The sequence below is a fragment of the Simochromis diagramma genome, unplaced genomic scaffold, assembly GCF_900408965.1.
Source record: "Simochromis diagramma unplaced genomic scaffold, fSimDia1.1 OVJJ01000816.1, whole genome shotgun sequence".
NCBI classification, from domain to species: Eukaryota; Metazoa; Chordata; class Actinopteri; order Cichliformes; family Cichlidae; genus Simochromis; species Simochromis diagramma.
This window is the reverse complement of record NW_024386908.1, coordinates 5,746,161-5,770,378: the sequence shown is the minus strand read 5'-3', so window position 1 is coordinate 5,770,378 and position 24,218 is coordinate 5,746,161. Positions and strand designations below refer to the sequence as shown.

Sequence of the window (24,218 nt, the reverse complement as noted above, 5' to 3'; positions counted from 1 at the left end):
GAAAGTGGATGTGACCATATTTAAACTCAGCTAATGCATGTTAGCTTGGATAGCAAAGTGCATCAATGAAGTGAGGATATTAAAGATTGAATATGATGCCCGTTTGAACTGGATCTAACAGGCTAAAAACTATATGAACTTGCTATAAAGAATGAACAGCTGTCTCCTTGTGCCTGATTTGAACTTCTGAGGGTAGCTTTTGCAGAGCCTACGACGTAACCTAGGCTGTAGCCCACATTTATGCTTGTGTTTGGTTACGCGTTAAACCGGAGTTAGAAGGGAAATTGACATCCTAACTTACGACTTAATAGGAATCCCACACCACAAACTTCCACACCAATCAAGCCATTGCGTCGTGTTGTGTCGACCTGGCGTGTAGATATATTTCACTGGAGGTGCACGTCAGGTTATGTAAAAGGTTACAGTGTTTCCAGCTGCATAATTATTATAATTATAATTGGCGTAATTGAGGCATTAATTACCATGTGGTTGTGTCCTGATGTTTCATATGCAATGCCATCCCGTAGTAAAAAGCAAAAAAAGGACTGCAACTGATGTCACTGGCCCGTTCAGTACTACTACTTCTGTGCCTTTTTGCCAGTTTCTAAATAATCAATAAACAATCCCTGTTTCAATATGATAAATATAAGGATTCCCAAATGTCAGCGATTCCTGAAGGGAGATGGCTGAAACTACCAAAATGGGCTGAGGGAATGTACGAAGAAGTGGAAAAGCCTGAGTGACATATAATTGAATATTTAAAGAAAAGAAAATAGATCCAAAACTGATGACAACAAAGAGTGGGGACCCAGGAATGCAAAAGGAAGAAAGGTTAAATGAGAGGTTACAGCGTAGATTTCCTGTAAATCACCTATCAAGAGTGAAGATGATTTTTTTCTCTCCCTTTTTGAGCTTGCCACTGATTCTTGTGATGCCGAAAACTATTAGTTTTCAGACTGATAGAAAAAACACTGAATTTTAACTTTAACGAGGATTGCTCTCGCAGTTGCCAATATTCTAGTACTTAATATTGTAATGAGGCAGATCTGGCAAATCCAGTCAGTGCGTTCGTAGTTCAGTTTGCTTGATGTTCCATCAGCACAGAAATCCTTTTCAGCAGCTGACTTGAAAAGCTTGGCACTTCTTTGAATATAATTCTTTCCAACCTCTGCTCTCGGTTGCATAACTGCAGTGCAGTATGACAGTCTTCCACAAAATAAATGAATGAGATAAATCAAACTTTATGTGGACTGTGAGGGAGAACCTGCAGAGTTTAAAGTTTTAAAGAAAGTTTTTTTGTTGTTTTTTTTGTTTTTTTTACTGCAGGCAAGGTTGTGTAATCAGTCTAAAAAAAACCTCACTATACTTTGAGAATTATGAGGAGTATTTTTAGTTACTGACACACAGTAAAATCTGTGAAGCCACCATGACAAGCTGGCTTTTCCATTATAAGCGGTGCTACTCATCTAAAACTTGAAGGAAACTGCATTTGGAAATAAGAGTTTCATCTCTCATTTCTTTCTCTGCTTCTTTCCTGGAGCTTCTTGCAGCTTTCTAACGTCCCTCCTTCTTCCTCAGCCTCTCACTCTTCTTTTCAACTTTCCTTTTTCTTCTGCCTTTTGTTGTCACCTACCCTCCCTGTAGGCATACTCTTCACTCAGTACAATCTCTTTCCCACACAGACAGCACTCTCTCCATCCTTCCTTTCACTTTGCTTTCTTCTTTCCATCCTCTCTGTGCTGTGGGGGTGCAATGGAGAGAGAGAGAGAGGGACAAAAAAAGAAATCCTCACAACTCGTGTCCCTCTCTCTTTCTGTCTGTCCTTTACCCTTCGCTCTCCTTCATTTCCCTGCTGTGGGCCTTCTTCAAACACACGCACATGCTTCACATCCCTCCCCAGCGATGAGCATCCCTCGCTGCTGTATGGTTGACCTGGCCTGTCTCTCTTATTGCCGAAAAGGAGACACACTGAAGTGTGCTGTTTTGGTCCACTAATACCACCGACCAGGAGGATGGGAGCATGTAAGAGTTAGTGTTTATGGAACAACAAGAATGTAGAGGAACAGGCAAGGTTAAATGATGGAGGACAGGGAAGAGGATAAAGAGGACAGTAGGCATAGCAGGGGGCTAAAGGGAGAGGATTTTTTTCTTTCATCTGCTCCACAGAGGAGCTGTCAAATGTATTTAGGCGACTGACGGGTGATGTGACAGCTGTGCTTTGAGTGTTTGTGGGTCTGTTCGCTTTGTTGTTGATGCTCAGTGCAGCTATAAAGTAGCATCTTAATTAACACTCAATTGCAATCCATGTACTGTGTTATCTGTATGTATTTTGCAGCTTCAGTGTATTAATACTCTCTGTGACTTTGTGTTTCAGACAGCTTGGCTTGGACCTGGTCCCGAGGCGAGAGTTTAGTATGGTGGACCCCGATGAAATCAGTGTCACAGAGCTTTACAGACTGGTAAGCGTCCACACAGTTCTTCCCTGTTCTCAGATTAAGATCCCATCCAGAGTGCAGATGCGTAAAGGAGCTGGTCTCTTCTAGATTCATCTTGGAAAGAGTACAATAAAATCTCTATATTCAACACAGCTCACAAGACACACAAAGTAAAGAAAGCAATGCTCTGCTGGGAGGTCGTTGCCCTGCAGAGTGGACAGTGACACTGAATGACAGTGACATCGATGGCAGGAGTTTGGATTGGTGGCCTTAGAGTTCCTGTGTTATTTGCCTTTTTAATGTCCAGTGTATTTACAATTTAGAGCCAGTTGCTTAGGCTGGATACAGGATGTAGACAATGATACAGATCTATTTAGGGTTACTGTTGTATTGTACACAATCTATCCACTTTCTAATAGGAACTGTCATTTGATGCCAAGGGTAACTTTATACAACAGATGGCAAACAACCAAAACATGTCTGACCTCTGAGTATATTGTACTTGGTTTGATCTTGCCAACCTCTAAGTGGATTTAAGGAACTGTCTATCACTGACAACATCTGTCAGCTTCTTTCTCTAAGCTGACAGATGTTGTCAGATAGATAGCAGAGGCCGTGTATGAACTAGCTGCCCGCATAATACCTTGCTACCTTGGCACAGCAGACATTATGGACCTGCTATACTCACTTCCAGTTTCATATTTTTTTGACTTTACAAAATTGACACCTCAATTTTCTGAGGAACTTTTCAGTTCATTGTGTAAAAGTAGCTGCTTTCGCATCCGTCTCTTTAAGCCCCCGCTTCAAAAAAAAGGATGATGGGGTTCTGATTGGCTCGCCTAGCTTCCTCAAACAGAAATTGGTGCTCGTGGGTACTGCTTCTCACTTCACTTATGTGCAGTTTCTGAAAACACCAGGCTGAGAAGCATAATCTACCACTCCTTATTGGACATGCCAGTTTCTTAGATCCATTTGTACATGTAGATGCCAGAGTCTGGGTTTTTGGGACAGAAATTGGCAGAAAATGATGAAGATGCAGGATGATCTGTTAAAAGTACCATCTTACTGTGGGACCTAACAGTGGACTAGTGTTTCAGTCTGTGTGAACCTGTATTTGTACCTGTACAAAATACATGATGGAAATGTGCTAGAAATTGATAAAAGTAGAAAACTCTTGCTGCTATGAAATACCAAAGGTAGCACAGGGAGAGTCTCATCAGGGTTGGCTGCATTACCATCCGACTATGATGCAACTGCTGGAGCTGATTATGGAGTCTCAAGCTGGTACTAAGTGGCAACATCCGGAGCTGAATAATTAAGTAAACGCTTAAGTGACAAGTCTGCAATTCCCCCAGTGGCCACTCAAGGTTTGCACCATAAGCGAGTCAGTCAGCATCGACTAGAGAGTTAAAATGGGTGATGTTACAACACTGAAAAACATGTTTTTAGTCTGGTACAGAAAATAGTAATTATCTCCCTGGGTAAGTTCTTCCTTTTGTAACAGCTCTACTGAAGTTTTTTTTTTTTTTTTTTTTTTAAACACTCTTAATAACTCCATCTGAGTACTGGAGTTAGGTTCATATCTGCTTTGACTGAGAGGTGTCCCAACAAAGGCAGATTGATGCTAATTGGAGTCACAGAGCTGGATCTCTCCACCATGTCTATGCTGCAGGTTATAAATGGTTGGAAGTAGAGCAACATTTCTTTGACTTTAGCACAGTTAATATGAGCATACACCGCTGGGAAAGTGTATGTGTGTGAGAGAGAAGAAGGAAAGGCACAACAGGGCCATGGTCCAGTTTGAAATTGAAGAGCAGCTTATATAAAAAATCAATGGCACTGATCCCTAACGGTTATAGGACTGCTGTAAAGGATGCTGAAGGATTTCGCTCATAGTATTTAATAACCTTTTTTGAGCTTTTTTCCACATGTTTCTCTGCATTTTACTGAGCTGTTAACAGATGCGCTTTCTCCGAGAACCTTGAACACGTCTCGGTGTGGGCTAAAGCTTTGGGATTGGAAGTCCATGCTTGACCCTTAGAACCAGCATTTGGCAAAACAAATTTAGAGTAAGCTCAGCGAGTTACTGATACCACTCTCATCCTCGCATGAGGTACACTTGATGGACCGATTTTTTTTTTTTTCTTTTCCCCCTCATCCATCTGCTTCTGTATTTCTCTCCTTCCTTTCCCTACTGTTTGCTCCCTGCCTCTCCTTCCCACTTTCTCCAAGCCCCAATCGCTGCTACCATGGCAACCACTTCTCTGCCCTCGTATGGTGTGGGGGGAATTGTATCACACACACACGCACACACACTCTGTGTCGGCTCTTTCTTCGCAAGGGTAATTGAAGCTCTTAATCCATCTGTTATTTTTTTTTTGTTGTTGTCAAAACAAAAGCAGGAAAAGCACAAAGAAAGCTTTCTCCACCTCTATTAAACGGTGTATAAAATAAACAAGCGACTACCATTTCTCCATACTGGGTCGAGATAAAAGGGCAGGCATTCACCGCCGCCATCCACTTACGAAAATACGCAAGGAACCCTCACACCAAGATGCAATATCTCAATGAGCCCAAATTACATCAATATTTCCCCGTGAGATCTTTGTTTGTGAGAACCGCGTCTTTGTTTCTGTCGGTGCTTCTGCGGCGTGGCTTAATTAAATTGACATGGGGATTATGCGGTGTCTCTGTGTGTACTTGTGTGCGTGTTTGCCTGTGTGTGTGTGCTGAAGTGCCAGTGCGGTATTACTGTAGGAAAATGTGGCTTAACTGCTGCATTGTTTCAAGGAATTGTGTGATATCTGCTGAGTGAGAATGAAAACAAGCAACGACAGTGGATTAAAAAGAGATTTTATGTATGCCTGTAAATGCCTTAATGCCATCTCATAAAGCCTTCTCATTCTATATAATGAGAAACAACACTGTAAATGTAAACATGGTATATGCATGCCAATTTAAGCCTATTTAAAAAAAACAAAGGAAAAGTAATTACAGGGTCATAGAAGGTGGTGGTATTCCTAGCAAAAATTCCAAGCTTATGGATTTATGAGAAAAAAACCCAGCTCTGTATTTTCTGATAATAAAATAATACATCTACAAGGAAAAAAACCTCAAATATAATATTCTTTTTTCCCATTTTTCCCTTTAACAAAGAAGGTACAACATCTACATATGGTAATAGTGATTATTCACAGGCAGCAGTACCTCAGGTAGTAGTTTCCTGGCTCAGAATGGGCCTTTGCGGTTGGGTAGCTGTGCCTATAAGTATTATTTGATACTTCAGTCTGTGTTACTGCACATAACAGAAATACATACATTTTCTTCTTATTGCTGGCCATTTGAAAAAGTCTTCAAAAGCGTTATATCCTTCCCCAAGGATGACTAAATCATTTCCTGATGATTTTCCTCTGGGGTACATTCACAGCTACTTTAGTGTGTGCCAGGAGAAACCCTGTATTAGTGACTGTCTGGAAAAGCGTATATAGCAGCCTGAAAACATATGCTTCCCTGAAGAATTAGTGAAGAACAGCATAGTGAATCAACAATTTTCTCTTTTTGTCAGATTAGGGGAAAGAAAAACCCCTACTTTGTAAAACCATACGACAAAAATGCATCAAAACGAAATATTTGTGGAGATGGAGGACTAGATTTTTATTGGACTTAAATCCTTTAAACAGACACTTGTTGAAGCATTGTATTTGGTTGTAGCTTTAAAGTGAGAAAAAAACCCCTTTATGTCTAATTAGCTCATGCGAGTCATGTGTAGAGCAAAGACTAATCAGCTTTAGGCTTTCCATTGTTTTCCTCTGGGACTGAGCTCAGAGCGTGAGCAGAGAAGACCCGAGTTTAGATCCCCCAGTGATGACTTCATTAACAGTGGAAGCTCCCTCTGTAGTAATAGATCATAGCTCAGCTCTTTGCCCTGGACATGTGGTTGTAATATTTCTTCTTATGGTTCAGCTTATCACTAAAGAGAGACAAGCCTTCATACAGATCTTTAACTTCCTGCATGACTTTAATCCTCAAGTTTAAAAGAGGGATGAAAGGAGGCTTAAACATTAATGTAGAAAGGGACAGAAAGAACAGCTACAAATTTGCGGCCTCAGTTTGACCTGTCTCCTCTAGAATTTCCTTGTCGTTTGACAGTCTGTAGGACAGTTTGGCTGGCACACACACGGTCATGTTCTCGTTCTCTGTTCAGCTACCTCTCAGCCTCTCCTTGTTGACCACACCATTGTGTGTTGCCAGTCAGGCTGCCAGCATGTCATGTCTATGCTTTGTGTCTAGTCATGCTGAAGCTGTCACAAAACCACACACTGTTCCCGCCGGGCTGCTGGCTGAAATGACACACTGAAAATAACCTCGTAATAAAATCCCACAGTATAAATTAGGCCTTCCTCAGACCTAGTAATTTTACGTCAGAACCAGGAGTTCAGCCCTGCTGGGATTAGTTTGTCTTGCTGTTAGATAATTCTGTTTCTCTGTTTCTTTTCGGGGATCTCACACAAAAACGAAGTGTTTTTATAGTTTTGACAGAAACTGCAAAGGTAAAAGGATTTGTAGCATGGTTTTTCAGCACATTTAGAGAACTTGTTTCTTAATCTCACAATTTTTCACTTTAGTATGCAAATCATCATCTCCGCAGACAGGTTTTTGTAAAGTTGAGCTAATCTGTCTGGCTGCAGGGAAAAACATTACAGGTCTTGTGACCTGTAATGCAAAGTGGTAGCGAAACTTGAGTGAATCTTGACACGTGGTGGCTGGAGTGACACGTTCTCTTTTTAACTTTGGTTTGTTAGCTTTTGAACTTTTTCAGTTTCATAGCCGCTTTGCTAATAGCTGAGGAGGATGTTTTGACGGGTCAGTGTCTTCCATGCAAACTAAAGGCTACTTTAGCAATCTGCTAGCAACTGAAGCAATCATGAGGAGGTTTTTGGTACAGCATCCTCTTTGTGACCAACCTCACCCACTGTAGCAACTGCGAGCAGCACACGTTTTACCCTAGCAACCAGAGTTGCCAGGAGGTCACTGACCTGTCTCTCGGCCAGAGAGAGCATGATTATTCGTGTGGGTGGGTGGGTGACTGAAGCCTTAAATGGAACTTCTGACTACATTTGCACATAGGGTAACTAACTGTGAATGCGACAGTATCCGTTAATACCTTGAATTAAGACATGACAAGTGTGTTTTAGTTTGTTTTAGTAAGATTATTTGTTGCCTGGTACGCAGCTTCATAATTTCTTGAGCTTGAACAAAGTCACCTATGCTGTACAATGCAACACTATTTAAATTTGACAACCAAACCATCATTATAATCTTGTAAAACATATTATATCCACTATTAATATACTGTGTGTGTGTGTTGTTTTGTGGTGAAGCTTTACTACACTCAGTTCTTGCATTGTCTTTATCCGTTTCCCTTTCTTCTGTCCTGATCCCCATCTCTTGCTCCCCTCCTTCCGATTTTCTTATGTTTTACAACAGAAGTGGATGCGAGGCCAAATTTGGCAGTGGCTCTATTGGCCATCTGGTGCTTTGTGTATATTTGTGTGTATGTGTGTGTTGTGCGCGTGTGTATTTTTGGCTGTTGACAGCAGATTATGATGAACCTTTTATAAACAGAGCTCTAATGTGTGTACACACACCACACCTTCTTGTATGAGGCCTTATTGATCTTTTCGGTACAGATTGATGTAATATGGCAAGTAATATCATCCACCACTAAAGCACTGAGATCTGTAATTGTGCTGAACTATTTGACTTTTTATTTTTTTTAAACGTTTGTGTGAATCGCAATGTTTAAGATGTTGCTTTCTGCTTCTTTCTGTCAAAAAAACCCAGATTTGGCCTCCTTAAAGATAAAGTGTTGTGCGGATGTCTTGCCCATGTTGTTGCCATTTATTGAAACATGCAGACATGCATAGAAACACAACATATAAGGGAAAATCCAAATTTATAGACTTTAACAAGCTTGAAAGTCTGTATTTTGTATACACAGACTGAATTCTCAGTCTGCTTTTGTAATTAAAGTAGTCTTCAGGTATAGTTGTCAAGGTTTCTTACCTGGAGAGGACATTACAAAGTTCAAACGCCTTCCAGATGATACAGCATGGTGGAACTAAATCTGAGAGTACTTTTCTGCAATCATAATTCCATCAATTTTGACAAAAACCTAACAGCACTGGCTGAAAATCAGCCCCAAACCTTGACATAGCTTCTACCGTGTTTTACAGATGCCTGTAGAGGCTCCCTCCTGACCTTTTCCATACATATTGCCTTCTTTAAGAATGGCTTCTTGACAGCCAGCCTTCCACTGAGAAGCCAAGAGGTCATTCCTGATGAAGCTTCAGCGAACAGTAGATGAATCAACTAAAGTACCAGATACATCACAAGAAATGAGTGTGGTTCTTTAAAAGAAAAATGTAACGTAATGAGGGGTGGCTCAAGAGTTTTGCACATCACTCTAAATGCTCGGCAAGTGTGCTGAGTTCACTACCAGACACACTGGACCCACTACAGTTCGCTTACCGTCCAAATCGTTCCACAGACGATGCCATCTCTCATCTCCTCCACACATCACTCACTCACTTGGACACTAGAAGGGGGAATTATGTTAAAATGCTCTTCATAGACTACAGCTCTGCATTTAACACCATAATTCCCTCCACACTCACCACCAAGCTGGAGCATCTGGGACTCAGCTCATCTATGTGTCAGTGGATCTCCAACTTCCTAACTGGCAGACCACAGGCAGTAAGGATGGGCGGACATGTCTCAGCCTCCACCACTCTCAGCACTGGAGCACCCCAGGGGTGTGTTCTGAGCCCCCTGCTGTACTCTTTGTACACATATGACTGTGTGGCCACTACCAGCTCCACCACCATCATCAAGTTTGCTGACGACACCGTCGTGGTGGGCCTGATCTCTGATAACAACGAGACGGCCTACCTGAAGGAGATTAGGAATCTGGAGAACTGGTGCCAGAGGAACAACCTCCTTCTAAACGTCAGTAAGACAAAGGAGCTGATAGTGGACTTCAGCACTAAGCAGGAGAGGAACTACCAGACCCCTGTCATCAACGAGTGCCCAGTGGAGAGAGTGGACAGCTTCAAATACCTCGGAGTTCACATCACGCAGGACCTGTCATGGTCCTGTCACATCAACACCGTGGTGAAAAAGGCCCGACAGCGTCTCTACCACCTCAGACGCTTGAGAGACTTCCAACTGCCCTCCAAGGTGCTCAGGAACTTTTACTCGTGCACCATAGAGAGCATCCTGGCGGGAAACATCTTAACCTGGTTCGGGAACAGCACCATGCAGGACAGACGAGCTCTACAGAGGGTTGTGCGGTCAGCTGAGCGCACCATCCGTTCCGAGCTCCCTGACCTGCACTCAATCTACAGCAGGCGGTGCTGGACCAAGGCCAGGAAGATCGTGAAGGACCTCAGCCATCCCAACAACAGACTGTTCTCTCTGTTGAGGTCAGGAAAGCGATTCCGCTCCCTGAAGACCAACACAGAGAGACTGAGGAGGAGCTTCTTCCCGCAGGCGATACGGTCTCTCAATCACACCACCACACAGTACTGACCCACACATATGGTTCTTACACACACACTGGACTTTCTGGACTTTGTTTTTGCACAACACTGGTCACTATATTCTTCATTTCCGGTAATACTTGTACAGCTGCTGTTATTGTGTATATATATTTAGATTTAGATTTCTTCATACATTCTTATATAGTTCTATATTGTGTATTGTGTATTTTGTTGTACAGTTATTTTATTTTCAACTTTAATTTATATATTTTATCTTATTCTTCCCAGTTAAATTTACCCTTCATTCTAATTTGTGTTGTACAGTTATTTCATTTTTAACCTTAATTTATATTTTATTCCTTCCTAGTTAAATTTACCCTTTTTAATTTTTCATATTTATTTCCTATCTTATTCATAGCCTTTCCTTTTTTTGTTTTCTTTGGGTCACGAGCAGTTGTCCAAGCATTTCACTGCATATCGTACTGTGTATGACTGTGTACGTGACAAATAAAATTTGAATTTGAATGTATTGGCATAAAGGCAGCAACAAAGAAAGAGCCAGACAGTGCAGCTTCAACTCCCACATTTTAGCCTCTGAGCTGGCAGCCTGCAGTATTACATCTTATATTAGCCTGATGTATATCAACATCTATATCTTTCTGCTCTTCAAATATATGCAAATTCAAATCAGTCCTTCTGCCTACAGTGAGAAGCCTCAGGGGAATATTACCTGTTATTGAATTCATCACTAATACAGCAGCTTTGATTTGAGAGGTTATGAGTTTTTAACCTTCTTTGAATCCACCTCTATAACTCTGTATTTCAATTGCGGCTGTTCTTGTTTCAAGTTGTTTTCTTGTTTATTTGAATTTTTCCCAGTTTGCATAATTACAGCTAAACCGTAATATATAACGGTTTCCTTTATATAGAGAAATCTGCTTGTGCTGATTTTCTTCTCTCGCCTGCAGATGGAACACAGACATCGTAAGAAGGAGACATCCACCCCTGCTAGCACCCATCATCTGTTTGTCCACGTGAAGAGTCTAATGAGCGCTAATCTGGGGGAAGAGCTGGAAGTCTTCTTTCACATTTATGATGGACGGGAGAACCGGCCACTCAGGTAGAGACTTTACAGGCAATACGCCTTTATGATTCTAATTGGGTCTTTTCAAAAATCAAATATTTTTCCATCTAGCCTGTAGTGCTGTTTGTGTAGATAGATTGTTTTGGTACAAGTTGCCCAGTTTTGGAAAAATGAAGTTTAGAGATGGTTGCATTATCTTTAATGGCTGAACTAAGTGTAAAGGGAAAAGTGTCATTCTTACCATGACGAGAGGCCCATACTAGCGTCAGCATTACAGGATGTACGTCTTGCCATTAGCCAAACTGTTAGCTCATTAGCTAAATTTAGGTTGTTGCGTGCTTATGTTTGGTGAATATAGACCGTGTCATTTTTACCAGGTCGCCTAACCACAAGTCTACAAAGAGACATTATTTAATTTTTATTTAATTTAACATTTTTTCTTCCTCTTTTTTGTTGTTTTAGCATGTTGAGAACTAGAATGCCAGTTTCATTTAACGCCATTGTATCGGTGGAAATTGGATACTTGTACATTTGAACTCAAACCAAAACTTTCTGAGTGATGTGATGAAGTGATGGTTTCCATCACTGTGACATGTTATGATTTATTTATTTTTGGTCTTTACAGTGTGTTTTTAGACCAAGAAGCTTGATTTATCAGCTTGTATGTTGTTTTCTTGGATTGTAGGCCGCAGGAAAACAGTTCCTTGCTTGTTCTTAAGGTTGTATGGTTTATGGCATTAAATCCTGTGGGAGAGCGAAATGCAAATGAGCTGCTCTGTTGATTGTGAACGCCCTGTGCCAAATGGCTCCCCTTGGACTGCTCTTAATTATATTCATGAAGATTTATTAAATGAAGCAGGTTATTAAAGTGCACTTGAACACACAAAATTGGACAAGGCCATGTTATTTTATTTCTTTATTTATTTTTAGGAAAAAAAATGTCCATGTGAAAGCTGGTCCTGGTGCCCTGGGAGGTTGCATGTGTTACTTGCATACATGCTTACACACCAGCAGATACCTCACTGTTCTCCTGACAGGGTGTTGCCCAAATGGAAGACTGTGTTGAAACTCCCTGGTTTCAAAGTTCAAAGTGAAGAAATTTTGTTTCATGTCACAAACGAGCGAATTTGTCAGGCAAAAGAAAAGCGAGTGGGTTGAAAAACGAGCACAGCAGCACTGAAACTTCTTTTGATAAGTCGTGCTTGTGTGAGAATACTCTCCGCCCCGCAGGGTCACATCAGAGGAATTAGAATGGTGTTGATGGGACTCTTTTTTTTTTTTTAAATTATTACTCTCTATTATTATCCAGTAGCCCTACTTCAGTTTCTATTGTAATCCAATTTATGATTCATCCATATTGCTGGCAAGTTTCTTTAAACTTTACATGAAAATAGCTGCGGTTTCCACCGTTCCTGAAGAATTATAGCACAAAAGAAGGAAGGCGCCATTTTTCTTTTTTACAAGTTTGTCATTTTGTTTGGTTGCAATGATGTTATTAATCTGAGAGAAAAATAGAGCTATAACTGTCATAGAGTTACAGCGCGTGGTACACCCTGGACAGGTCATCAGTCTGTCACAGGCTGGGATGCTGAGTAAACCATTGAAATTTTGAACTGAAAGATGTTATTGTGTTTGTATAGAGAATACACATTTTCAACTAGTTTCTAAGTTGTGGACAGGAGCAACAAAAGGATGGACAAATTAAATTCTTAAAAAAATAAATAAATAAACAAGACCCATGAAACTGACCACCTTCTGGGGGCTTGTCTCAAAGGAAAAGTGAAAACCTGTGCTGTGGTCTGACCAGTGGGCTAAACGGCTGTAATATCATGTGGTTTGTTATCAGCACACACTTTTAAAGTCAACAACTTTAGCGAGATGAGGGGGGATTTAACAAAGTAACGCGTGCATCTGTGAAGGCAACATTAATGTTGAAAATACGTACATGTTTTGGAGCAGTGTATATGCTCCAGTTGGCATGTTTTTCAGGGGTGAACCCTTGCTTATTTCAGTAAGATAATGCTAAGACACGTTCTGCACTTGTGTATTACAACAGGAGGTAAATGTCTCTGTGTGCTAAAGTGGGCTGCCTGCAGTCCAGACATGTTACTTACTGAAAGCATAAGGACCATTACTACCAAGAAATGTTCCTCAAATGAATATAGAAGAACACATTCTTGTTCTCCTCTTTCCAGGTTGCTGGACATCAAAATTCACTATTGCAAAATATAAGCTTTGGTACTGGTTAACATGTTAAGCTTACATGTGAAAGATCCCTGGTTCGATTCCCCCTCAGGGTTTCACAAGGTAGCGTATTCCTAGTGCTGGTCCTGGGCCTGGATAAATGTGAGGGTTGGTTCAGGAAGGGTCCAGCTTAAAATCTGTATCTAAGTAAAATATAGCTTTAAATTAATTTTACTTTACTACCGCTTGTATTTCTTAAAATTTTAGTGTCCCTGTAAAATATAAGGCTTAGTAATAATTAAGGTTTTTTTCAGAGTGAAAGTGGGTACTTTTTTGTCGTGAAGTGGGTAATTAGTCTTCAGCGCCATCGTATCATGTTCCACTTGAAGCCCTTTTGTTCTTTCTTTTAAACTGTCACTCTTTTTATGTCATCATTTTTTTCCTCTTTTCTTTCAATCTTCTTGCTTCTTTGAAAGATTGAGTGCCTTAGCTGAGCATGAGTAATTACACTCGCTAAGCTTAAATATATATTTGAAGTGGATTAAAAATCCATTTTCTGGAGTAGAGTAAAGTCCACTTCAGTAATGCTGAAATTATATACTTAACAGCAGCTTCGGAATTCATGATGCATCACAAATGAAATGTGAATTTATCCAAACTCAATCCAGCAAGAGAGGACACAGACGAAGCTATATTTTTCTCATAACCACTTATGTTGTTGCCTAAATCAACAATTTGGGTTTTCTTGCAATTTTGAGGGATAAAGGCAGTCAGAGGCTTCAACCACAGTGCCTTTATGCTTCTAATTTTCTACGTCTGCAAGTGCATTTGCTTGCATCAGTTGTCTTTTAGGAAAATCTCGCAGTGGCAGCTCGCCAACGTGTCTCTCACTGTCTGGTCACATGCATAAACAGAGACGCACTCATTTACACAATCTGGCTGGCAGAGAGCCATTTTGCTGCTTCCCTCTGTGCTGGTGGTGTGTGTGTGTGTGTGTGTGTGTGTGTGTGCACGCGAGACCAGATGGGGGGTCTGACCCGTTGTCTCAATACCACGCCAACACCATCATCCCCTGTGCACCATGGCAGCTTCTTTGTGTTCAGTACAGACTCCTTGTCAGGCTTTCCAGAAGGACACACACACACACACACACACACACACACACACACACACACACACACACACACACACACACACACTGCGTTGTACTGTACTGCACTCACGGCCCATGCTATGGGTTCTGATGCTGTTCAACACCAAGATCGCACATCACAAACAGTCTTACACGCTCATATTTCGCTCCTCAGAAGTTGAATTTTACTTCTTGCAAAGGTCCTTGACTTGTGTGAACGTGTAGGTTTTACTCTATATTCTTTATATATTATTATTATTATTATTTTATTTTATTTTATTTTATTTTATTTTATTTTATTTTATTTATTTATTTATTTTTTAAATTTCCCGCTTGCCCCTGTGGGCGGTTAATCCTTCAAGCTCGGGTCCTCTACCAGAGGCCTGGGAGCTTGAGGGTCCTGCGCAGTATCTTAGCTGTTCCTAGGACTGCGCTCTTCTGAACAGAGATCTCCGATGTTGTTCCCGGCCTGAGACAATGTTAGCAGAACAAACTTTTATTAAATCAGCTCAGCTGAAAACATCCGACACTGGACACACTTAGCTTGACAAAGCTACCCCCTAATTCAGAGCAAGCTGGTGGCTCAGTCACAGTAAAAATAGGGCCAATTGTAACTTGTGGTGATTAAATGGTTGCCCAGAGCTTGAGGATGTTGCACACTTACAACCACTTTGATTACAAAGCAGTTGCAAAGGTCAGCTGATCGGAGGCAGCCTTTCTGTAAGCAGTCATCTGGACCTGGACTGATTGCAATCACTCTCAGAGAGATTCCTCTCTAATTTAGAAATGACAGATCGCCAACATGTTGCCATCAGTCTGAATGATTCTTTGTGGATGAGCATGAGGGGACTTGACTCAGCTGGCCGGTTGTACTCTGGTTATATTCCTATAGAACAGGATGCTGTTGAGTGCAAATGTAATGTAAAAGCAACAGATATGTGATTTTTAGATTTCTCACAGTTACTTGCTGCAACAATTAATTGCCTGAAACAGACTGCATGCAACTGCCAAGTTGACCTCATTTAATCGCAGACTGATATCAGACTGACTCTGTCTTATGGCAACATTTATGGCAGGTTTTAAGGACAGTGCTGGTATGATCAAGTGAGATAGGTTTATCCTTTTGGATAAAACCTATACTGACAAAGTATAATCCGCAATAAATCACAATTTATGTCATTCTGGCACGTCCCAAAATGCTAAAAATCGCAATAATATTATTTGCTCTTGAGTGTTTTCAATGTGCCCTTTCATGATCTCTCAGCACCACTGGCTATTCAGTGTTTAGATTACTTAAGGTCTAAGCTTTCCTCTTCTGCTTTGTTGTCGGGCTTTTAAGACGTATATTTTGATGTATTTGTTTATTTAGTACCAACTTACAAGGTGGTGACAGTTCATTTATTTAGCAGTTAACACCTCAGTTGGAACACCCCCCTCCCCTTCCAGCCGTCCGCTCATTGGAAGAGCGCACAGCTCCTAATGCCATCATCGATATTAGGAGGGGGAACAGCAAGAGCCCAGCAGGGAGGGAAATCGGCCATTTACGTTATGTTAATGCGAGTGGTGATAGAGGGAGATAAGGTCCCACTGGGGGATGTTGGTCCCCTTGGCTCGGGCGATCAACACGCTGCAGCTGCGAGGCTGTGAGCTGGTGGCGAGGGAAGGGTGTTGAAAAGAAGGGAGACCTTGTTTGAGTCTGTGTTTGCAGGAGTGGCTGTTAATTGGCATTTGGGGTTTCAACAATAGAGCACTAATTAGGAAAAGCGGGCACAAAGTCTCATGTCTAATGCATAGGAATCTGTCTCCATATGGCCGGATAAATGGCCTGGAAAGTTACAGAGGGCAGCTAATGAGGAACAACTGCATTCAAATCAAATTGGGCCTCAACTGGTTCCTTCCAGTATGGCTGAGAAAAGGAAAACTTTACTGAAGGAATACATTTATAAAAAATCATAAGCATTTGTATAATTAATAATCAGAAGCCTAATTAACTCAAACAAGAGTACCCACTGCCCTACATATACAAAACACAGAATTACAGTAAGAGAAGCTGCCTCTTATTTACATCACTGCAGAGCCCAAACAATTTTGAGCTTGTAGCAGGAGCTTTTAATACCTCTGACAGTTACAAAACATCCCAATCGATCGTATTTGTATCCACTGCGGTCAAGCTATATGTGATCTTTTGTGGTGTGTTCTGCTCTCGTTTGAATGAGCCTACTGTAGCGTGCTCTGCTAGCCGTGCCAATGGCTTGGCTCATTGTCAGGCGTGGGTGCATTACAAGGTTTTCTCTCTGCTTATCGGAGGACTGTGAAAGTCACCTAACTGGATTAGCCCTCAGCTCGCCTGCCAGGATGAGAGGGGCCCAGTAGGATGCCTCCGCTGCCTCTTTTACACAGTGTATGCGAGATATAAAGGACAAAGTACAAAGAGAATGAAAAGGCGATCAGTGTCTGTCCTTTCTGTCTTTTTGCACGACATTCACTTAATTTCCCGCCTGAACAGAAATGGGCGTGAGGGGCATTTGAGGCAAGACTCGGAGACGGTTCATTCCAGATTATGAGGCAATTTTTTGGTTATGCAGAGTTCGTGTTCCACTGTGAGAGATATCTCACGAATTCCTTGAGGGGATTTCTTCAGCTTTGGCCCAAGGGTTCGCTCTGATTAAAAGTTGAAATGATTAGATGTTGGGAAAGTTTGATTTAATCATGAATGGCGTATAAATGTCCACAGACATAAGGTCGCCAAGAAACATTTGACCGCAAAAAAGTTCGTTCTTGAGTTTGAGTTTGAGTTTGTGGCCAGATGTAACGGAATTCCCTGTGGGTGTTCCCAAGACTTGGCAGTGATGAGAATTCCGTGAAAGGTCGTAGTGACCTTCAAATTTCACTTTTTTTACCTCTTAGTTCTTGGCTGTGTGCCAAATTTTAACATCATCCATCTATCTATCAGGTTATGGGAGCAGACTAGCAGAGCTGCCCTCTCCCAAGCCCACTTAGAGGTGTTGTCTCGCCAACATATCCTGGGCCATGACCTGGACTCCTCACCTATAAGGCACATAGGAGGCATTCTGCTCAGGCGTCCCAACCACATCAACTGGCTCCTTTCAATAGGTCTCTACTCTGAGCCCTGTACAAAAGACTGAGCTCCTCACCACAAATGCACATAAGAGATAAGGGCATTGCAGGAGCTTTATAACCTGAAATAGTATAAATTCTATATACAGTGTTTTTCACAAGTTTTCTTTTTCTCTCTTGGTCCTCAGCACAGCCCTGTGACAGCCAGAAGTTTTATGCCATCTAGTCTGGCAGTTATGATTGAGTTATGATTTTTTTGATGAAAGCCTAGTAACTGTCTTTAAATGTGTCAGAGATAATCCATAATATGCAGCAAAGCACTTTCATTCAGCCACATGTGAATGTTCTTGTTAGATATTTTACCGGCATTCTGTTTTGGGGATTTTCTTCAGCATCTTTCTCCTAAACCTCTATCCCTCTGCCTCTGAACCCTTTCTGCCTGTTTTTCTTTTCCCTTTTCCCGCCTCATATTCTGTTTCACGCAGCTTCAGTGTGAAGTTTGAACTTTGAAGTGATTTCTCCAGTGCCCACTGTTCTGCACTTGACATTTTTTGACATAGTGTCTAATCTTTATTCTGTTTCTGTTAGCAAAAACTTGGATGCTGTTGTTTACTGTGACACTCAGCCATCACTCCTGACCACATTTATCTCTGTGTGTGTTCCCTGTCTCTGTCTGTCCACTTACTTGTACAGTGAAAGGTTCTTTGTAAGGCTGAATAAGAGCGGGCTGCCCAAGTCACCAGAGAAGACAGAAAGACAATGCACGCTATTTGTGGTGAGTAGTTAACACGGAATTTTGTTAAAAAAGATTTACTGGGAGCAATTTAAGGCTATTTAAAGCTAACTTAACTCATGCACTGTTATGCTGAAAAATAAAAGCAGTGTCAGTGCTCTTCAGCTTGTTCACAGTAATTGGATCGGACGCTTAAATATGTTTTCCTGCATCGTTTGTCAGGATTTGGGAAGCAGTGATCTACGAAAGGATGTCTACATCGTTGTGCACATCATAAGAATAGGTAGGAGTTGTGATGTTTCTTCTTTATTCTCCTGAGTACTACTCACGTTCTTAAAAATCTCTTTCATTTTCATACTGTTCTTACCGTGGATACCTTTGTGTGTCTGTGCAGGGAGGATGGGAGCAGGAGAGAAGAAGAACCAGTGCAACGTACAGTACAGGCGGCCGTTTGGCTGTGCTGTTGTCAGCATTGCCGATCTACTTACTGCTGACTCTAAGGATGACCACCTGCTAAAGGTTTATACGTAAGTGACTGTAAAGAACTATTTTTTTAGGAATTCTTCTTTGTTCTAAACACTGAACCAGTGCTAAAGTTTTGTTCAGCATGATGTGTCGTTTCCTTATTCATTTTCTTTCCAAAACTTTTTTGTTTTTGGAAAGCAGAAGTGATCACATATGCAGGTGAGGATGGAGTGCTAATTTCTCACTTACTGCTCACAAGACTGGTTAGCAAGCTACATGTATAGACTGGATGGATGCATTTTTGCTCCCAACAAGTTGTATACCTCAGAGCTATTAGTTGAAGGTTTTGCATGATATGCACAGTGTCCTCAAAAAATTTATGGAAACTGGACAAGTGCAGGACAAAATAAAGAGGGGCAGGGCTGAAAATCAATCTATAGCAGATGAACAACATGGAAGTGTCAAAGTTGCCATTCAGCCTTTTAAAAATCAGCAACACTGAAGCTCCAGCTGTGGTGTTTAAGGGTAATTTATTAAGCTAATGTAAGGCATTAAAAGCTTTACTGGGAAAAAGCGAGTGGGAGTCCTTTATCAAAGCACCTTATCAACAAGGCTGAAGCCCCCAGAAGTTGTATTAAAATATTCAGATGAACTGTTAACTTAGTTTGATAGCATGTTTACATGATAGGGGTTAATGAAGGCTGACGGCAGCCGACATGTTTTACATACAGGTGAACAAGGGTGAGACTAAAGGAGGGGCATGGGGCGTACTAGACCAGATTTATTTCAAGGTTCAACTTTCAGATTGAAAGTGCACACTTAAAACACGTGAGAACAAAAACCCATAAAGCCTTCCAAGAAGACAGAGTAAAGATTCATTTTTTATGTCTGAGTTTAGATTGCATATTTGTCTTATTTTATTTAACTATGACTGTGCTTGAGAGTATTCATATAATTTTGGATTTAAGAAAATATATTTTTTTAAAATATTATGTAATATGGGACATAAATGCAAAAGGGAAACGTATTCAAGTAATCTTTTAGGTAAGTAGTAGTCTGAGTACACGAACATTCATCTGGACCAACAAAATTATGCACCTTTCCTTTTACACTTTAGATGACTGCAGTCAAGTCTATGTGATTCTCTCAGGGATGAAAAGGCATCTGTTGACACAGTAGTTTGACCTAAATTATAGCAGCATCAGAGTAACTGGCCAAATGTACTTTGCTCACAAGAACATGCAGCCACTTTCTTCACACCTGAGGCAACAACAGGTTTTAGTTGGACTAGCATGAAAGTTGTGACCCAATTGTTTTGTGAGTTGAGTCCAGAAAAGACGTCATTGAAAAGCTGTTTTGTTTTTTTTTTCTGTCATGCCACCGTTAAGTGTTAAATACACTCAACAAAAAGCAGCTTTTGGTCACATGTCACATATACAGTGAATTTCAAGAAAGTGGTTGGGCAGCGTAACAGAAACTCAGCTGCTTTTCAAGGGTAAAAGCACTTGTTACTTCAAACATTGTGGCTTGGATAGGGAAGAGCAGTGATGATGCTATCAATTTCCAACAGCAAGCTTTTTCTACAGAGTGGGTTCATGGAGTTTCAAAGAGAGGTGTGCCTTTTTCACAAATGAAGAATTAATGCAAAAAATGCTTCTTGTTATATGAAGTGTAGGATTCAGCAGTTTTGGTTTTGCTCGGCCTAAGCACCATCAATCCTGACTCACTTTCAAGGATATTTACCGGACTCTTTCTGGAGCATTTGTGCAAATCTGCAGTAATTTTCTTTTTGTGTGTGTGTCCCAGGTGTAACACTGAGAGCGAATGGTCCCAGATCCATGAGAACATCATCAAAAAGGCCAATTCTAGGTACAACTTGTCTGGATCCAACACTGGTGAGAACCCCATTTGCTTAACTCATTGCTTTTAATTTCTCACACCTACACAATCACGTAGGTGGTTTAAGCCATCAGACAACAGGGGTGGGAGGGGTTCAGCACTGCATGTGAAGTTCATCATGTTCCGATGACAAAATGAGCAGCGCAGTTGCACATCTTGCCATGTATTACTCAGTTTCCGGTCATTCTCAGTAGCTATCATGTGGGAGTTAAGTTCTTTTCTGTGGGAGTGGATTAGTCCTTACATTTCTGTGTCTGCAGGGAATCTATGTATTCAGATAGTTTGTATTAATAGCTCAAATTTCATCATGCTGATCAGCAGAATCAGCGGTCTCCCATAGCAACAAGTTGGTGGAGAATGAGAATGTTGAGTCTTTCAAAAACATGATCGCTCTGCAATGAGATCAATACTTTGGTGGACTCTAGATTAATACTGATGCAGTCATTAAGGTGCTAGTTACATTTTGCTTGAAGAAGAAACTTGTTGCGTGAAAAGGGGTGCAAACTGTGAAGCAAGAGGGCATAAGCACAAATTAAACAGAGCTGGCTAATTTGCAGCTGCTTGCATCAGCGTGTACAAACAGCTCTTGGCAGTCACGGACTGCTCATCAGAAGTTTCCGTTATGTAGCCGAGAAGCTCCAGGAGGCCGCTACTTTCTCAGTGAAAATAAACACTATGCGTGTTTCCATCTCCTAACGCCTGCTTATACGTTATATATGGAAATATGGAAACGAGATCCGATCTGCTGAGTCAGCACCCCATTCCACCTGCCCTCAGAGAACCAATAATTGCTCGAGGTGAGAATAATCCCGTACAGGCGAGAAGAGGATGCTGTGACACGAAATCACTTAACACCTTCTGCATGATCCGAGCCGTGTTTTTATTTAATTTCATTTATTTTTTAACACCAACAACAAAAGTTGTCCGTCTAAAATGAGTACTGTTTAATTTCTCTTAGTACAAAAATATGAATATTGAGCAAGCATTTCATTCTTTTAGCTACTTACTTTGGTTTTCTAATCTCATATTGATCTCTATAACAGCTTTTATTTTCTACTCACTACTTCTGCTTCTCCTGACTGGTCATATTATCATAGATAATTCCCAGCCACGCACAGAGATCAGATTTAATAACAGATTATGCGCACTGATAATGTTCTGTATTGTTGCTGTTCAACTTCCCCAACCTTTTGGCAGTTATCACTGCAGATGTGGCACAAGCTTCTTGATGCCTGCTGGATAAATGTGACATTTTCATCTTTACCTTTTGCTTTTTTCTGTAATCAGAGGCAATTATTCGCACTCATTGGTAAACACATTGTTACTGGCAGAAGACAGCGTGTTGCCTGACTTTGCAGGGTTCTCTCAAAACATATCCGTCATGTAAGTGTTTGCTCGAGGCTTTCTTTTGACAGCAATATGCAAAGCACACAGACACACTCACACAAGCACGTGCAAGTGAATGATTTTAGAGTTCAGTCCCCTGTTTTGGCTGCAGTGCAAAGTTTATCACAAACGCTTGAGTATTAGCTGTTGAATTGCTGTCAGATGAAGACACTGATGGAGCTGTGCGGCTGATTAGCCTCAGTGTTTTTTCTTTCAAAGGGTATTAGAGGAGGGCTGCAGGGTTTTTTCTTTTTTTTTTTAATGCTGGCATGCATAATTAAAGTCTGTTTGTTCCAAAATTACATTTCTGCCACTTAACTCACTGTGACATTGATCTTATGAAACAGAAGAGGGAAAAAAAACCCTTTAATCACAACATAGACGTAATAATTTAAGTATTAAAGATAATGAGCTCTGGATATTAAGTGTCATTTATTAATTTACTTTGCTTAGATGGTGCTCTTTTTAACTACTATCTCTGTAATTGCATGTCTTTCACTCACACACCTGCCTTTAAGACTAATGCTCTGGTGACAGGTTTTAACAGCAGTTAAAAAGATATACCTAATAAAGTAGCCAGCGAGTGTATACTTAGTATATTAATGTGTGGAGCAACAACTTTGAATGTAACACAACATATTCCAGGAAGCAGTCCAGTTGCAGTGATTTCTTTCTTTCTGGGCTCCTTCTACATTCAAAGAATTACTCACAACAGATTTCACTGGGGCATATCCTCATCTAAAAAGTCAATTCCTCCCAGAAGGCAATTATTCTGCCGCGGAGCGACATTGCAGAATAGATAACAGAACAGAGTTGCGTGCCAGGCTGCGTCAACAAATGTGAAAACTGGAGGGAATGTTTCATCTTCTTAGTGTGTCCCTGTAAAAGCAACCATACACGAGCTATGGAATGTCACGCTGTATTTATCATGAACCCGTTGTTCTTTTCAATATTTTCTGTCAACTATATACTGCTACATTAATGAATGCCCATATCAAACATGCTCATTGTTTAAAGTAATAGTAATTAGAGGTGGGTTTTGATAATCGATTTCGGTTAAAATCGATTCTGGCTTGGATAACGTGATATCGATTCATTAAAATCCTGAATCGATTTTTTTTAATATAAATTTATTTTGCCCGAATCTCAGTTTCGACAACCACCAAACAGCTAAAACAGTAAATGAGAGCAGGTACACGGATTCTGCACAAAGACGTAAACACAAAGCGCGGACCCGCCGACTGATCAGAATCAGTGAGATGTCGCCTTTCTCACCCGACGGCACGGACACGGTCGGGGCTGAAAGCCGACAGCTCGCTGATTCTGATGTTTCGGCGGGTCCGCGCTTTGTGTTTACGTCTTTGTGCAGAATCCGTGTACCTGCTCTCATTCTAGAGCTGTTAGTTTGATCGCTCTCCAAACAATATTGACCGAAAAGAAAAAGCAAAAGCAAAAGAAGATCCAAACTAAGCTTCACATAAACATCGTCATGAATTCCCTCTTACTTTTGCTGTTTTGCTTCCACCATGATAAAATCACACTTCATGCACAGCTCTCTCTCTCTCTCTCTGTATACTTCAAGAACAGTTTCCCGTCTAAAAATCTGTTTTCTTCATTATTCGCTTGCTTGTTACGCACAAGTCTACGGTTGTTTACAGCGCTGTTGGCCGCTGTTTTTTTCCCTTTTACTTACTTCCGAAAAGAAAACCTAATTTCTGCCGTTCAATAGGCTACTGAACAAATTTAAACTTTTTAAATTTATGCAAAACGCTTAGCTGTGTCTCTAATAAAATCCCAGGCCAGGAAAATCACCTTCATGTTTTTCTGTTTTATCTTCAGCTACTTTGACACAAAGGCATCTGCTGTGATGCTCACACCTTTGATAAAGTCTTGCGAGTGTCAGCTTCCTTTTTATAGATACAAAAATATGTTAATGTACTGATCTGAATTATAATATTTCTGACTGTCTGAGGCAAAATTTCACAGATTCGAATCGAATTGAATCGAATCGAATTGAATCGTGGATCGAATCGATTCGGGGCCTTGTGAATCGGAATCAAAGCGATTCTAGAAATCAGTGACGATACCCAGCCCTAATAGTAATACAATCTCATTATTACAAGTAGCATTTACAAGGTATCCCTTTAATACTGTAAAAATCATTTTGTTTATGTGGGGCAACCAATCAAAAGAAGGATTTATTAAAGGCAGAGGATGGAAAACAGCTTATTTTCTGACAGTGGATGAACTGAGGATGAACCTTGTGTAAGTTAAGGTGTAA

General features: G+C 40.8%; 1 protein-coding gene across 4 annotated transcripts in view; it reads left to right on the top strand.

Moving 5' to 3' along the window:
• Window positions 1-24,218, top strand: part of dock4b (dedicator of cytokinesis 4b) — a 138,418-nt gene that overhangs the window by 43,849 nt on the left and 70,351 nt on the right. For all 4 annotated transcript variants that reach the window (XM_040035136.1, XM_040035135.1, XM_040035137.1 and 1 more), the window contains exons 7-12: window positions 2,375-2,459; window positions 10,945-11,096; window positions 18,148-18,229; window positions 18,410-18,470; window positions 18,582-18,714; window positions 20,459-20,547. In XM_040035136.1, coding sequence (XP_039891070.1) covers window positions 2,375-2,459; window positions 10,945-11,096; window positions 18,148-18,229; window positions 18,410-18,470; window positions 18,582-18,714; window positions 20,459-20,547 — 602 coding nt within the window. The remainder of the gene's footprint in view (window positions 1-2,374; window positions 2,460-10,944; window positions 11,097-18,147; window positions 18,230-18,409; window positions 18,471-18,581; window positions 18,715-20,458; window positions 20,548-24,218) is intronic.